Genomic DNA, 15,385 nt, shown 5'->3' with positions numbered 1-15,385 from the left:
ACATACTGTAGATACTGCACACTTTGCACTGCTGCTATTGCACTTCTGGTTAGATGCTAAACTATATTTTGTTGCCTTGTACTTGTACATGTGCAATGACAAGAAAGTTTAATCTAATCTAATCTAAATTAAAGGTCTCAGATAAAAGTAGAGGGGACAAATACAATAATTATCTTTGAAATTTGGAGAGTTTATACATAAGTACATGCCCCCAGCCTCCACCATTGTTTAACCAGCAACCACTAACAACACAGCAAAACCATCTGGCCTACTCATCAGTCACAAAGTGACTGGGGTTTATTATGATAGACCTATAGTGTATTAGTGGATTATTATTCTCGGTGCAATAATGTTTTAGCATTTATAAAGTAAAGTAAAAAGCACAATATTTTCCTCAGTAGAAATCATCAGGTCGGGCACATCGTGGGATCAGAACACCGCTGAAACCTTTTTTTTTTTAATTACAGTACAATCGATCAATCGAATTCCGATCTTCTCGTCCGCACCGAACGCAGCACAGCGAATGACCCACCCACCCTCCTACATTTTTATCCTGCGGCAGCCATTTTGCATTTACGTCTGAGTGCGGCAGCGGCAGTCAACGAAGCAGGATTTTGTGGTTTTCTACAACAAAACCTGGTTGTTTTAAACTATTCTAAATTTCGAACCTGGTAATTACAATATAATCTTTTTACACGATGTCTTTGGCTGTTACATGGTAGTGTTAAAATATAAAAGTGAATAACATGGTAATTATACAATAAACAGCAGTCTTAAGGAGAGTTAGCTGACGCTAAGGTGGTGAGACATTGGTGGCCAAGGTAGGCCTTTGTTACATAGCTAACTTAACTTTAATCTTAAATGGTCCTAAACCACAAAATATGCATAGGGTTAGGGTATGTAGCAGTACATATAACATCAGCGTGTTCTGTTAGTAAAACTTCATTGTTGAATGTTATTTAGCTAACGCGTTTCTAATTATTTAATGCTTACCGAGTAATATGTTTCTGTCACTGCTGAGAATCGCTCATAGTTCGCTACTGATACCTTTGAGCTACTCTTTGCATTTCAACAGTAAGTATATTATTGCTTTCCTGACTGGCTTGTTTTTAAACTTTTAACGCACATAGCTTGAAAGATCAACGAAGGCTAGCTACCTGTAAAGTTACTTGCTAATATTTTAGGCGTTATGCCTAATAATAACGACTATTGTGGTTGTGGTTTCAGGAAAACTATTTATTTTGTTTGTAGCGCAAATTAGTAATTTGTTAGCAGTTTTCTATCCCATTATTTCAGTGCAAGTGCAATTTTCCATTTTTTAAAATGAAAGGGAGAGTTGTTCTTCAAGCTGATCGTCACCGTCGAACAAGGGCCTTCCTGTCCAGAATAAATAAACAGCGCAGTTTCGGGCTCAAGAAAGTTGCATATTTGGTTGTTTATTCTGTATTTGATACTTGAAATACATAAACATGAGTTGACAGCGAGTCTATCCACAGTCTATCTGGACCCTTGCAACCAAATAGCAGTTTTCCCAGGAGTCGTTATTGGACGGATTTTTGTGTCATGATGTTGTAGCTCTGTGGAAATGTCCAGGTGTCTCCTTTGTATTTGTGCACAAGTGTATGTCTCTTATTAACACCTTTTCAGTTTCCTGGGGAGTGTTTTTGATTGATTTTGTAGGTTTAAAACCATCTTCTTGGCCCTTTGTGGGGATCCCTGGATATGGATAGCTTGTCCCCATGAAAATACATTGGCAGAAGATTTTTTTTTTCTCATCAGCATTGGTAATCCACCACTGAAAGTCTCCTGAAGCTTGAATATCCTGTCCGTTTTTCCCTACTGCTATCACCCAATTGTCACCAAGTGTGCAAAATACCATCAGGCCCAAGGAGAAGCTGAGGATTTTTTCCCGCCCATCGTCCCATGTTTGTCCCCTTTTTGGCACATCAGATTTAAGATTTTTTGCATCATTTTTTTCTTTTCTGGCTGTTTATGTCCCCTCCCCCTTTATTTCATTAGTTACACCAATTAATTAAAAAAAAAAAAAATCCCAAAAGGACTATATTGCATCCACCACCTGTAATATTTAACAGTCTGGCGGAGATAAAGATATCTCAGAGATGGGATGTCATAGGAAGACAAATGTCTCTGGGCGACCCACCCTCTTTTCCTCTTATCTCACGGATCAAGTGTTCCTTCAGGACTCCTCACCACCACGGAGACACCCTACCAGCAGTAAAGAGGCAGACAGCTTCTCAGCCACCTCAGGTAAAGATGGTACAGTGCTTAACAGCTTGTTAGTACTGATGAAATGAACCATTTAAAATCCCAGAATACATGTGTGAAGGTTTACTGAATGAAAAAAAAAAAATCTGTACCCCATAAACAAGGCATCACTCATTGGTGAACAGGCCACATAATCAAACATTTTCTTGGTTTATTTCTTTCACACGTTGTTTTCTGCATAGCAGAGGACTGCACTCAGCTATTTTCACAGCTACTATGATCAGCTCTGTGTATGGTACAGTATATGAGCTTTTTAATGTCACTGTATTATTTCATATTACCTAAAATAAAAAATAAATAAAGTCACTTTCGCTTTTCCCTATTAGGGGTCGCCACAGTGAGTTGTCACACTGACGACTTGCATGTTAACATTTGGCACGTGTTTTTTATGCCGGATGCCCTTCCTGACGCAACCCTGACCCGAACCCAGGCTGCAGCGGCGAGAGCGCTGCGCCTTAACCACTAGCCTACCAGGGATGGCTAAAAAATAAATAAATCCCAAAAAAAAGAGTGGGAATCCAAAAGTGCAAAGAGCAGTGGTGGAAGAAGTAGTCAGAATCTTTGCTTATGTAAAAGTGGTGATATTATAGTGTAAAATTACTCTGTTACAAGTAAAAGTCTTGCATTCAGAATGTTACTTGTGTGAAATTACAAAAGGATTAGCATCAAAATATGCTTAAAGTACAAAAAGTAAAAGCAGTCATTACACAGAATAGCACATTTCACATTAATGTATATTATTATTTGATTATTGATAAATTATTGGGTTCATCAGAGTCAAGAAATAACAATATGAATTATATTGTGACAATTATTGGAATAGACATATGATTTTTTTTTTTTTTTTTTTTTGTGATAAAATATTTTGCCATATCACCCAGCCCTAACCAGAAGTACACTGCTACCTTAAAATGACAGTGCTCTCTTTGGGCCCAGTTTGCATTTCATGTGCTTATAGTGTTTTAATGAGACTTCTGCATTAAAAGCACAGAAATAGGTCACAGGTTTTTATCAGATTACAAGGCTAAAATGATACAATAATGTACTTAGTTCCCACAAGTTGGAACACGTCCGTTTATTTTGTATGGGAAAAATCTACACCTATTCTGTTAAAGGTAATTTTCTATATTAATAATATTTTCAGCTACTATCTCTATATAGAGACTAACCAAGAATGAATTGCCTCTACTCATAGTAATGTCTGTCAGTCTTAACAGCTTGTTCGTCTGTGTGATAGATCTCTGCTGTTGTTCAAAAATTATTAAAAACACATCAGGGAAATAGATTGTTGCACTGGGTGACACATTTTTTTCATAACGAAACCCCAGACACGACTATGCTGTCCTAAAGGTTCTGTGCAACCATAATTTCCTGAAGTTAGCACAAGGCAGAGTCAACTGTGCATACAGTGCCTTGCGAAAGTATTCGGCCCCCTTGAACTTTGCGACCTTTTGCCACATTTCAGGCTTCAAACATAAAGATATAAAACTGTAATTTTTTGTGAAGAATCAACAACAAGTGGGACACAATCATGAAGTGGAACGAAATTTATTGGATATTTCAAACTTTTTTAACAAATAAAAAACTGAATAATTGGGCGTGCAAAATTATTCAGCCCCTTTACTTTCAGTGCAGCAAACTCTCTCCAGAAGTTCAGTGAGGATCTCTGAATGATCCAATGTTGACCTAAATGACTAATGATGATAAATAGAATCCACCTGTGTGTAATCAAGTCTCCGTATAAATGCACCTGCACTGTGATAGTCTCAGAGGTCTGTTTAAAGCGCAGAGAGCATCATGAAGAACAAGGAACACACCAGGCAGGTCCGAGATACTGTTGTGGAGAAGTTTAAAGCCGGATTTGGATACAAAAAGATTTCCCAAGCTTTAAACATCCCAAGGAGCACTGTGCAAGTGATAATATTGAAATGGAAGGAGTATCAGACCACTGCAAATCTACCAAGACCTGGCCGTCCCTCTAAACTTTCAGCTCATACAAGGAGAAGACTGATCAGAGATGCAGCCAAGAGGCCCATGATCACTCTGGATGAACTGCAGAGATCTACAGCTGAGGTGGGAGACTCTGTCCATAGGACAACAATCAGTCGTATACTGCACAAATCTGGCCTTTATGGAAGAGTGGCAAGAAGAAAGCCATTTCTTAAAGATATCCATAAAAAGTGTCGTTTAAAGTTTGCCACAAGCCACCTGGGAGACGCACCAAACATGTGGAAGAAGGTGCTCTGGTCAGATGAAACCAAAATCGAACTTTTTGGCAACAATGCAAAACGTTATGTTTGGCGTAAAAGCAACACAGCTCATCACCCTGAACACACCATCCCCACTGTCAAACATGGTGGTGGCCGCATCATGGTTTGGGCCTGCTTTTCTTCAGGAGGGACCGGGGAGATGGTTAAAATTGATGGGAAGATGGATGGAGCCAAATACAGGACCATTCTGGAAGGAAACCTGATGGTGTCTGCAAAAGACCTGAGACTGGGACGGAGATTTGTCTTCCAACAAGACAATGATCCAAAACATAAAGCAAAATCTACATTGGAATGGTTCACAAATAAACATATCCAGGTGTTAGAATGGCCAAGTCAAAGTCCAGACCTGAATCCAATCGAGAATCTGTGGGAAGAACTGAAAACTGCTGTTCACAAACGCTCTCTATCCAACCTCACTGAGCTCGAGCTGTTTTGCAAGGCGGAATGGGCAAAAATTTCAGTCTCTTGATGTGCAAAACTGATAGAGACATACCCCAAGTGACTTACAGCTGTAATCGCAGCAAAAGGTGGCGCTACAAAGTATTAACTTAAGGGGGCTGAATAATTTTGCACGGCCAATTTTTCAGTTTTTTATTTGTTAAAAACGTTTGAAATATCCAATAAATTTCGTTCCACTTCATGATTGTGTCCCACTTGTTGTTGATTCTTCACAAAAAATTACAGTTTTATATCTTTATGTTTGAAGCCTGAAATGTGGCAAAAGGTCGCAAAGTTCAAGGGGGCCGAATACTTTCGCAAGGCACTGTACATGAGATTTTGTGTGAACGCTCAGTTTTGTTTACAGCCCACCAGCTCTTCACGCTTAGGTCTGTGGTTTGCTAATGAAGAAACATGTCACCCAGACAACATGGAGGTTTATGGCACAGATGAACAAACTGATCCAGGACTGACAGCTGACAGACATTAGCAACGAATAGAGGCAGTTCATTGACAGTTTTAGTCTCTGCATGGATAGTGTTGAAAATACTATTACTATAGAAAATGACCAGTACTGTCCTTTAATTTAGCTTTACATGTGCAGATGTGTTTAAAATATTCATGGTGAATTAATGTAATACAACAGAATTTTGCTTTATGATGTTTTGCTGTATTCTGTCATGTCAGGGAGAGTCCTGTTGGCCCTGAAGAGAACCAGCTGCTGGGTTTTAAGTTCATAACTCCATCACCTCCACACCTTAAGACGCATACCATGACCAACCATGGAGATGACTGCTACTTCTTTTACTATTCCACCTGCACTAAAGTAAGAAAGTTTGAGCACAAACCTTACACATACAGATGTTAAGTAGCCATGTGGAGTGTATGGCTGTAATGCATTTAATTTATCCTGCAGGGAGACAGCTGCCCATTCAGGCATTGTGAGGCAGCTATGGGTAATGAGACCGTCTGTAGCCTCTGGCAGGAAGGGCGCTGCTTTCGTTCCATCTGCAAGTTTCGCCACATGGAGATCACAGTAAGCAGAACTAAAATATTAATTTTAAACTGAAGAAAGGCCACAAAACTCCTTCAGGCTTTGCCTACGTGAGGCTGTGTGTATCTTGAATGGCCATTACTGAAGGGTAGAAAAAAAATCTTGCAAACATGGGCCAGGATCTTAACTCCTGCTTCTAGACCTCTTGGAAGGAACACTTGATCCACTGTAAAGGCAAAGCACAACAAGCCTGTTAGGATGTAATATAGAGTACTGTATAATGACATTAAATTTCTTTTGTCTAACTAGCAGGGCTGTAAAAGTACAAAAAAAATCATGGTTTGGTTCATTTTTGATACAGTGAGGGTACAAAAATACAAGTAAAAAAATTGCTTATTTTTTATGAACTTCTGTAAACATCAACAGTTTGCAGTTTTTAAATTAAACAAATTAAATATCTAAAAATAAAATAGAAGACAAACAGTTCTGCTGAAAACTACTGCTAATGTGCTCCAATAACCAGGGAAATTATAAAAAAGCAGCACTTGTACTACACTCATTTTCTTTCTTTGATATTGACGTTCACATGGAGTCATTTCACATGAGGTAGTAAGTTTGAGTTGCTAAACACATACCCAATTACAACTGAACGTCAGTATGAAGGGGGGAGCACAGTAAACAATAATCAAATGAGACGCCTTATCTACTTGTTCTTCTCTGTTGTTGTATTTCATGGCTGTTCCCAAACAGGAGAAAAACAAGTAAAAATGGTAAAGAAGGGTCTTATAGCTCTGCTTCTTGTTTGTTTTGGCCATAACACGAATCATGCTATGTGTTTATTGCCCTCCGGTCCCCCACTTAATATGTTTGTGTGGGAACGTGAATTTGAAAAGATGTTCTGAATATAAATCAAGCCTACTGTTAACTACTATTAATGCTAGTATTCGGTGCACATCTGCACTGTACCAAAACAGTTTACACCCCTATTGGGTAGATAACTTGTGTACTACATTTGCTATTTATCTAAGTGGTTGTGATGAAGATAAGACTGACTGAAAGAAATATTGGCTCTTCCTCCAGAACATCACTAGTAATAGCTACATCACTACAGTCATAACTTAACCATGTGTTCACAGTGGGAGCATTTCATTCGCATATGCAAGTAAAAATCTGAGTATGTGAGTGGGAAAATTATCTAGGTGCAAAGGGGTGATTAACTCAGAGTTGCTTGGGTTCTCTGTTTGTAAGGGCCATAAGCATTTTACCAGTACTCATAGACCATTGTGTGAGATCGGTGGATAGGAAAATATGGTTTAGATGTTTATGGAGCGGCTTCTCACCTCTGCTGTTGGTGTTTGACTGATGCTCAGTTCCTGTACACAGAGCAGATAGCAGCTGATGGGCTGTAATATAGAGAGGGAGGCAGGTGAGGTGAAGCATTACTCGATGTGGCAACACCTATGGTTGTTAATGTGCATTCAGTAAAATCTCTGCGAGTAAAAAGCCAATAACAGTATCTTATTAAAACACCTGATAAACAAGGATAAACTAGCAGTGAAGCAATAATTTCAGTGGTGTTCACAGTCTGTCATCCACCACCGGTATGTGTTAACCATAGTGATTGTGTTAGGCTAATAGCTAACCATTTAGATGTAGCTGTGTAGTGGAGATGAGCCCAGTGGAGCAGCTTCATGGTGTGGCTGTTAGCCCTGTCTCCAGATGTCTCTAGATGGCTGTTCGCTACACCAGGGAGGTATTAAGCAAATTGGTGCTTGGCACACTAGAATGAGGAGAAGATGCCAAAATACACTAGCACAAGCTACATAAAGGTGAGATTTGTGCTTTATTATAAGTGTTTTCAAACATCGTGGTCTACTTTTACAAGAGGAGGGATTTTAAGGGTGGTGACTAAGCAGTTGGTTTTGCATATGGGCATTGGTTTGTTTGCTCCTCTCCATTAAAGCCATCTCCTGACAGTCTCTCGGAGATGCATCCGAGATTGTCCTGAACAGGGCTGTGTCCATCATCTCCCTCACGTCTTCCTCCCTCCACTAGCTACGTTTGGTTCAGACCTGCTCCATTCATGAACGTTCATTTTTTGTGTGTTTGTGCCTTTGTGTGGTTAAACACTTAGTCAGGCAGCATCATTTCTTAAAAAAAATGACTGCTCCTAAATTATCTTCTGTGTGACTTGTCACAATACCGGAATTTCCTAGTACCTTAAAAAACATTGATATTTGATGCCATAGGAAAAAACTGACACCCGATTGAGGGCATAAAATTGTCCATTTTGCTTAAAAGTATAAACATAAAGTATATAACATGTCTGCCGTTAGCAGACAGCAGAAAGACTGTATCGGATATTACCAATGGGCACATTTTTTCTACTTATGTTTTTTTTTCCACATTAATAAAAACATTCCTGATGTAGTACACATGCTCGAGAGCCTCTGAGATTGTCACACGTACTGTGTGTTAAGCACAACAGCATCTAACTTGATTTATGAATTAATTGAAGTATTTTCCTATCAACTGAATCTCTGCTGTCTGAGATTGCTCAGGTCTAATAGCTCTGAGGCTATTATTATAGCTTTAAGAATTACACTTAGGCCATTGACACAACAACACCCTCGTTAACAACAGCTTACTGGAGCATCTTGTTTAATGCTTCACTGATGATGAAATGGGAGCGATCAACAACCTCTAGAAATTTTTTATAGAGGTTGTTATAGCACTGCTCTGTAGCATTGTTAAACAACAGTACTGTCTTTAACCAAAACCTGTCGTGGAGGCTCTGCACTTGTCACCTTTAATGAGTTAACAACATAGCAATATGCCACTACAATATAACATGGTCTGTCATTAGTTTGAAACTCTACCAGAGCAAGACGAGATGAGTGACAAGGCAGACACAAGTGTGTCGCAAGTGTGTGAGTGAGAGGAGGCAGGGCTGTGGACACTGCAGCAGTGTGTGTGTGCACATAAACTAATTGTCAGAAGAGAGAGTGAGAAAGTGTAGCTGATGTCGGTGTATTGATGCTATGGAAAATGAGTATTGAAACTTTGTGAAATATTCAGAATTGGTATGTATCAAAAAATTGATTATGTTAACATTATTGTGACTACATTTTTTTCGTTTGGTTGCACCAGTGCTCCTAAATAAATACGTAAAATAAAACATATTGAGCCCTGTGGCCAGGCCAGGGACTTGAATATTTTTTGTTCAGTCACATACCTTATTTTGTTAGGAAAACAATAACACCATCAGTGTGCAAGAGATGTAGTTCCTGAAAAATAAAATAAAATTTTTTTTTTCACTCTGTTGGAATCAGTTGTGTTGTTGCATGCCTTAGGGCACATTTTATGGACAGATCTGATTCAAATATGATCAGCCCATGTCCACCATGCATGTTGTTACATGCTATTTATTCTGTGCATTAAAACAGAAAAATCGAAAGGAGATACCTTGTTACTGGGAGAACCAGCCAGCTGGCTGCCAGAAGCCTCACTGTGTCTTCTTCCATGAAAAGCCTCGCTATTTTGATGGCATCTTCGTCCCACCTAATAAAAGTGAGTGGCCATCCTTTACACAAACACACAGATAATTGAGAAAGGTTTTGAAGAATATTTTACATCCACTCGTGAAAGACAGCAACAATAACTGCTGAAATTTTCTCAGGTCTGAGCAAGATTGATGAACAGCTACATGAGGAACCAGCTCCCCTGCCAGCTGCCCCTCTCCCCACCGCAGCTAATCCGCAGCTCAGAGGTGTCATTAAGACAGAAATTCAGGAGCCAGTACCAAGCCCCACTCATCCACCAGTGGTGATTAATCCAGCAGATGATGATGAAGATGAAGATGGTAAGCTACATTTGTTCTCAAAATTGTGTTCTCAAGACTTACTTTCTTTGCTTAAAGTATTATTTGAACATCCCTGCCTCAAATTGAGACAGAATGTTCCCTGTGGTCTTTACCATTCATCTCTTTATTTCTAGATCAATTCTCAGAGGAGGGAGAGGATGGCAAAGTTGGCCCTTCTCCTAGAAAGCCACCCAAGTCAGGTGAGACTGAGACCAGAACTTTGGAAGCATACTTTAACTTGAGGCCAAAGCTGCAGTACTCCACAATCCTTGGCATACTTCATGCTGTGACCGTGTTTTAATAATGTTGTCTTGACAGATGACTCGCTGAATTTTGGAGTGAGCACCCTAGAGGAGATCCGACTGAGGAAGGCCCTGAAGGCCAGCATGAAGAAAGCTGGTTGCACGATTCAAAGCGCTGACACCTCAGCCACTGGAGAGAAAGAAAACATCCACTCTTTTTTTCAGCCAGCTGTCTACGAGGCCAGAGATGGTAAAAAGCTCGAACTTGTGAGGTTATCAAAATTTCAGGGAGTTAGATACACAAGTCTGGATAATTCTTTCCAGAACGTGATTATTTACAAATTTCATGCGATATATTTTGGCCGTAAACGAATAGATGATATTTTCTGGACATTTTTGTTCATTCCTGAAATAAGTAATATTATTATTATTATTATTCTGTTCTCTACCAGTACCTGGCCCCTCTTTTAACCTAGGCCCATTTGTCTTTGAAGAAAGTGGCAGACCAAGGAGCAGTGTATCTGACAGACTTGGAAGGAAACTACCCAACACTGGTAAATGTGATCTTTTGTTACACCTCTCTATATAAATGTGAATGTTTTGAGCTTATCAGTAGAATTCATATGCTATTACTTAATGGTAATAGTACAGATTAGAAACTTGTGACTTGTCCTTGCTGCAGATGTAAAGTGTAGAGAAGTTGGCTCACTGAAAAGGAGTCTGGCTGATCGTCTGGGCAGATTTGTGGATGAGGAACAGTCAATAATGCCCCCTCACAAAGGTGAGCATCTTCAGATGGGAATAGCAATGTTGTCACTGTCAGTGTGCACATTAAGTGGTTGTGTTTTAATGCAGCTTATAATTTATGCAGTCTAGGGTGGAAATGCCTGTTTAAGCTGTTTTTGTTTCTTGTGCTTCTTTAGCTTTGAAGCCTGTTAAGGTCATACAGGTAAGTCTCAAGAATATGAGGGGTTATTTTAAAATTGTCCATAATTTTGTCTAGACAGATTAGGCACTTGTAATTATATTAAATGTATATTATATTCATTAAAATGCTATTTATTGTCCCCCGACTTTCACAACAGCTGAGACCAAGATGGAGTTGAAGAAAGCTTCTGAGCAGATCCGCATCAAAACACTGGAGGAGATCCGACAGGAGAAGGCAGCAAAGTCTCAGCCTCGGAATGATGGCCATTCAGACGATGCTTCAGAAATTAACAAAACTGTTACTACCAAAGCTAAGGGGATCAGGCGAGCCATCACCATTACAGACAGCTCCATAGCCCATGTCAAAATGTTTTCTGAGATCCTTAATGCCAGGGAAAAAAGGCAGGAGGAGCAGGACCTCAGCCCTAAAAAGGCAAAGCACACTGTGGAGAAAGCTCCAGGCAAGAGCCATGCTGATCCAAACACAACAGCCCCTGGTCCTGAGACCACAAATGTAGGGGAGGTCAGAGTCAAGACCCTGGAGGAGATTCGCAGGGAGAAGGCAGTGAGGATACAAGCTCAGCAGGCCCTGGAGGCTGAAAACAAGAAGAGCTCGGGTTCTGAGGAGAATGGTGTTAAGAAGCCTCAGCTGCTGCGCATCAACAAGTTGGCTTCCCAAAGTAAGATGGCACCATCATTTCTGTAGTTCCCTATGTGCTGACACAAGGAATCTATGCAAAATAGTCAGTTCTACTGTTCTAAATGTTTTTCAGATTGTATTATATGTGGAATTTGCTAATCCTCATCTTAGACAAACTATTTTAGTGTTCAAAACATGCATTTTATGTTAAACTCGGCAGGCAACGCCACTTCAGAGAAGAGTGCTGAAGTGACAGAGAAACCACTGAAAACTCCCACTGCTGCTCCTGAGGTATGGCCTGGAGGACACTTCATTACTGTCTGTGGTTGCTTGTTATTCTTTTGGCTGTAGGTGATGATAATTTCCTGTGTCTTTCTAGACCAGCCCTACCAGCAGTAACAATGTCAAGGTCAAGACCTTTGAGGAGATAATGCGTGAGAAACGCCTTCGCAAGCAGGAAATGGAGGAGCAGACCAAAACCTCATCTGAAGCAAAGCCTTCAGAGAAACAAACAGCTGATGGAACTCTGAAGAGGAAGACTCCTGCTAAAGTCAGTCTTACGCCACCTTCCTCTACTGCTCTGACCCCTGACACAACCTCCTCCACCCAAGAGTTCCCTGTTCGTAAACTGATCCCCCTCAGATCGAAAGCTGCTTCACTTCTGAACACCACTACTACATCTGGTACAACAGCTACTACTGTTACAACGGTGACCTTGGCCCCTTTGAAGCAGAGCTCTTCTCCATGGCACGGTGAGACTGAGTCACAACCACAGAGCTCCAGCGGCTTCAGGGAGGTCCCAGAAAAAAAGTCACCCATCAAGCAGGCCAGAGCAGCTCCTCAGGGTCCTGCTGCACTGCACACTGCAAACACCAAAGGTACCTCGGCTCCAGTGTTGTCATACATACTTCATTTTGCAGCCCACATTTCTGTTTGAACACCAAGGCAGCCCATCTTCGACTGAGATAGGTAGGGAATAGCTCACAATCATCTTATACAGTACCATTTGAGTGACCTTGTTGTTGTCTGCGTTCTGTAGATACATCAGTGTCATGTAAACAAGAAACCTGGTTTTCTTTTATAGAGGAAAGAGATTTAGAGACACCTGACTAGCCATGTAGACGCACACCTCGGATTCACACAGTTTCTGTTAAAGTCTGTAACAGATCTTTGTCACATTAAAAATGAAGCCTTTCTTCTTTTCCTTATGTATCTTTACAACTTTGCTTCCTGTTCAGTGAGGCCCAAACTGAACGTGAAGCCATCTGTTGTGAAGCCTGCTGTGCATGTGAAACCAGGCCAGAAGAGGAGAGGAGCAGAGCGATCTGCTGTCGCTGCTGTGAAACCTCTGAACACCACCACCTCTGCAGTGCTGGAGGAGCCACTGCAGGAGATGGCATGCAGAGATAGACAGGTAGGTTGGATGCGCTTACTTTTAATCCATCTGTCAGCATGTGTAAGAACCTTCCTTTGTTTGTCTATATTATGTTGTATTCATCTTTCTAGTATTATAGGCTTTGTAGCATTAATATTTTATTTATGCATTTCCAGTCAAGGTCTTACCAAACATGTTAATATTTTGGGTTAAATTGCAGAGTATACTTTTAGTGTCTTATGGAATAGTTAGTGATTTTTCAAGCTGGTGTTAAAACAATATTGATGTTTCCCTATGTGCTTGAGAATAAGTCTTAGCTGTGTCACTTTTGCCCATTGTTTCTTTCAAAACACACAGGATGAATGCAGACACAAACCATGTTCTCTTTCATGCGAAGTGCAGATGATGCACACAGAGGAGCAACTCTGAGATGTTACGTGCACAAATATAATCCAAACACCGGAACAGGTTTTACTAGTGTCCCAAAATCACAAACTGCAAAAATGCTCCAGCTGTCCAGTCTGCAGTGTAAAAACTTGTTTCTACGTTAACTCTGAGCACAACTCCAGTAGTAAACCCAGCCAAAACTTGTGTATATGTGACTATCACGTATCCCTCAACCACAGCACAGTAAGGTGCTGTATCAGGAAGTAAAATGGAGAAATTAGTTTAGACTGTCTTTGGAATATAGTAATTCAAATTAGTTTAGTGGGACAGCTGAAGCAGCATTTGAGCCTTGAAGTGCATGTTTTTACAGAACAAGAGTTGTGGAGTTTGTCCCTCATTTTTTTGCAGTGTAGAGGTGCTCAGGGTGGAAGCACTGTGGAGAGTAGAAGTGACAGCAACAAAAGACGTATTCTCACGTATATAGGGATACATCAATATTGTTTTAACACCAACTAAGTGTTTTCTCTAATGCATCTGGTCTACAGGTAATTGAATTGTCATCTAATCTTAAAGTCCCCATGGCATACTAGTTTCCAGTCATTTAATGTTTAATTTTAAGTACCTCTAGATTAGCTTGGCACCCCTCATAACTCTAAATAGTCTGTAATTTTTCAGAATAATAAAACCAAAGAGCCTCATCCTAAAAATGAGAGGATAGTTTGTGAACGTGCACAACTCCTGTTGCTGGTGGTGTGATGCTGGGACAGCACGAAAAACTGTGGCGGCATTAATTAATCTGAATTTCTCCTCCATAGATGGGTAAACAACGGTATATATATATCATGAAAAGAGATGTGTAACACTCTTAAAAAAGTGCGTAGTTGAGAAACCCCATATTTTAACTGCCATAATGCAGACATAGTAATTTCTCCAGCCTTACAACAATTTTCTCTAACGTTACAGAAACATAGCATTAGCAGACATGCAATGTCTGTTTTTTAAAAGAAAACTTACCATTAAGTCCCACCAAGTAGTGGAAACATCACTCTCTTTAAAGTAGCTCTAAGGTCGGTAAATCCAACCGGTGATTGTTGCGTCTTCCCCCACATGACCACATACATTCCCAAAGTAGTGAAATTGATTCCAACAGGTAGCATAGCACCAACAGTAACATCATGGATTGTTAATCCACTCATTAACCAGCAACACATCACATGCAGCAAACACACTGGCCTCAAGCAGTCAAAACAAACGGGTACTGTGCTCTGGGGGAATCCAACATTGATGAGCTGATCACTGTCCCAGGGGGCTTCACTGGCGGCTGCTTGTAGTTTAGACCTAGTCAGGTAAAACAGTGAGTCCCTGTACAGGAACATTTCTGGACATAAAGTAACCTCAGATCCTGTATTTTTCTCCACATCCTCTGGCAACAGTGCAGCAGCAGGAGGTAAAATACAGTATAGCGTCAAAAAACTCCACTTTTACAATGACAATGGTGGATGTTTTTTTTTTTCTTTTTTTTTTTGTTTGTTTAATAAGCTTTATTAAAAACATAAAAAAGAAAAACGGCAGTCTAGTGCTGCAAATAATTTTTGTTCCATTGTCAGGTGTTCCCATCTCCCAGTGCAGAGGCTCAGTTGAGCTCTGCTGTTCCCCGTAGTCCTAGCACCTTGCCGGACTCAGGCTCCAGCTCCAGCCCTCTGAGAGAGGAGCTCCAGACGGTCCCGGTCTTCAAACAGAGTCCAAGCCAAGAAACCAAGCCAACTGTCAGTGTTGCTGCTCCCAAAGAGGCTTGCACGGTCCCACAAAGGTACCTGTCCACAAAGTGCTTGAACACATGAACACTTACTTCTCAGTAATGTCAGATTTTACAGTGGCAGAATCTCGAGGCATGTTTGGAAAATGGTGTATTTATTTCTGACATATAGTGTGTATGTATCTATGTATGTATATGTATATATGTA

At 40.4% G+C, this 15,385-nt stretch overlaps 1 protein-coding gene across 1 annotated transcript in view; it reads left to right on the top strand.

Annotated features, from left to right (window-relative positions):
• The first annotated feature begins 558 nt into the window (after nucleotides 1–558).
• The window catches only part of zc3h11a (zinc finger CCCH-type containing 11A), a 17,651-nt gene continuing 2,824 nt past the window's right edge, over nucleotides 559–15,385 (top strand). The window contains 15 exon segments of the mRNA XM_020617886.1: nucleotides 559–2,268; nucleotides 5,682–5,820; nucleotides 5,911–6,030; nucleotides 9,435–9,558; nucleotides 9,668–9,850; nucleotides 9,985–10,050; nucleotides 10,169–10,342; nucleotides 10,569–10,646; nucleotides 10,790–10,873; nucleotides 11,016–11,032; nucleotides 11,105–11,699; nucleotides 11,880–11,950; nucleotides 12,039–12,537; nucleotides 12,898–13,073; nucleotides 15,029–15,231. Coding sequence (XP_020473542.1) covers nucleotides 5,767–5,820; nucleotides 5,911–6,030; nucleotides 9,435–9,558; nucleotides 9,668–9,850; nucleotides 9,985–10,050; nucleotides 10,169–10,342; nucleotides 10,569–10,646; nucleotides 10,790–10,873; nucleotides 11,016–11,032; nucleotides 11,105–11,699; nucleotides 11,880–11,950; nucleotides 12,039–12,537; nucleotides 12,898–13,073; nucleotides 15,029–15,231 — 2,444 coding nt within the window. The 5' untranslated portion in view covers nucleotides 559–2,268; nucleotides 5,682–5,766.

This window comes from Monopterus albus, unplaced genomic scaffold (genome assembly GCF_001952655.1).
Source record: "Monopterus albus unplaced genomic scaffold, M_albus_1.0 scaffold196.1, whole genome shotgun sequence".
Classification (NCBI taxonomy): domain Eukaryota; kingdom Metazoa; phylum Chordata; class Actinopteri; order Synbranchiformes; family Synbranchidae; genus Monopterus; species Monopterus albus.
This window is presented reverse-complemented; position numbering and strand designations above follow the sequence as displayed.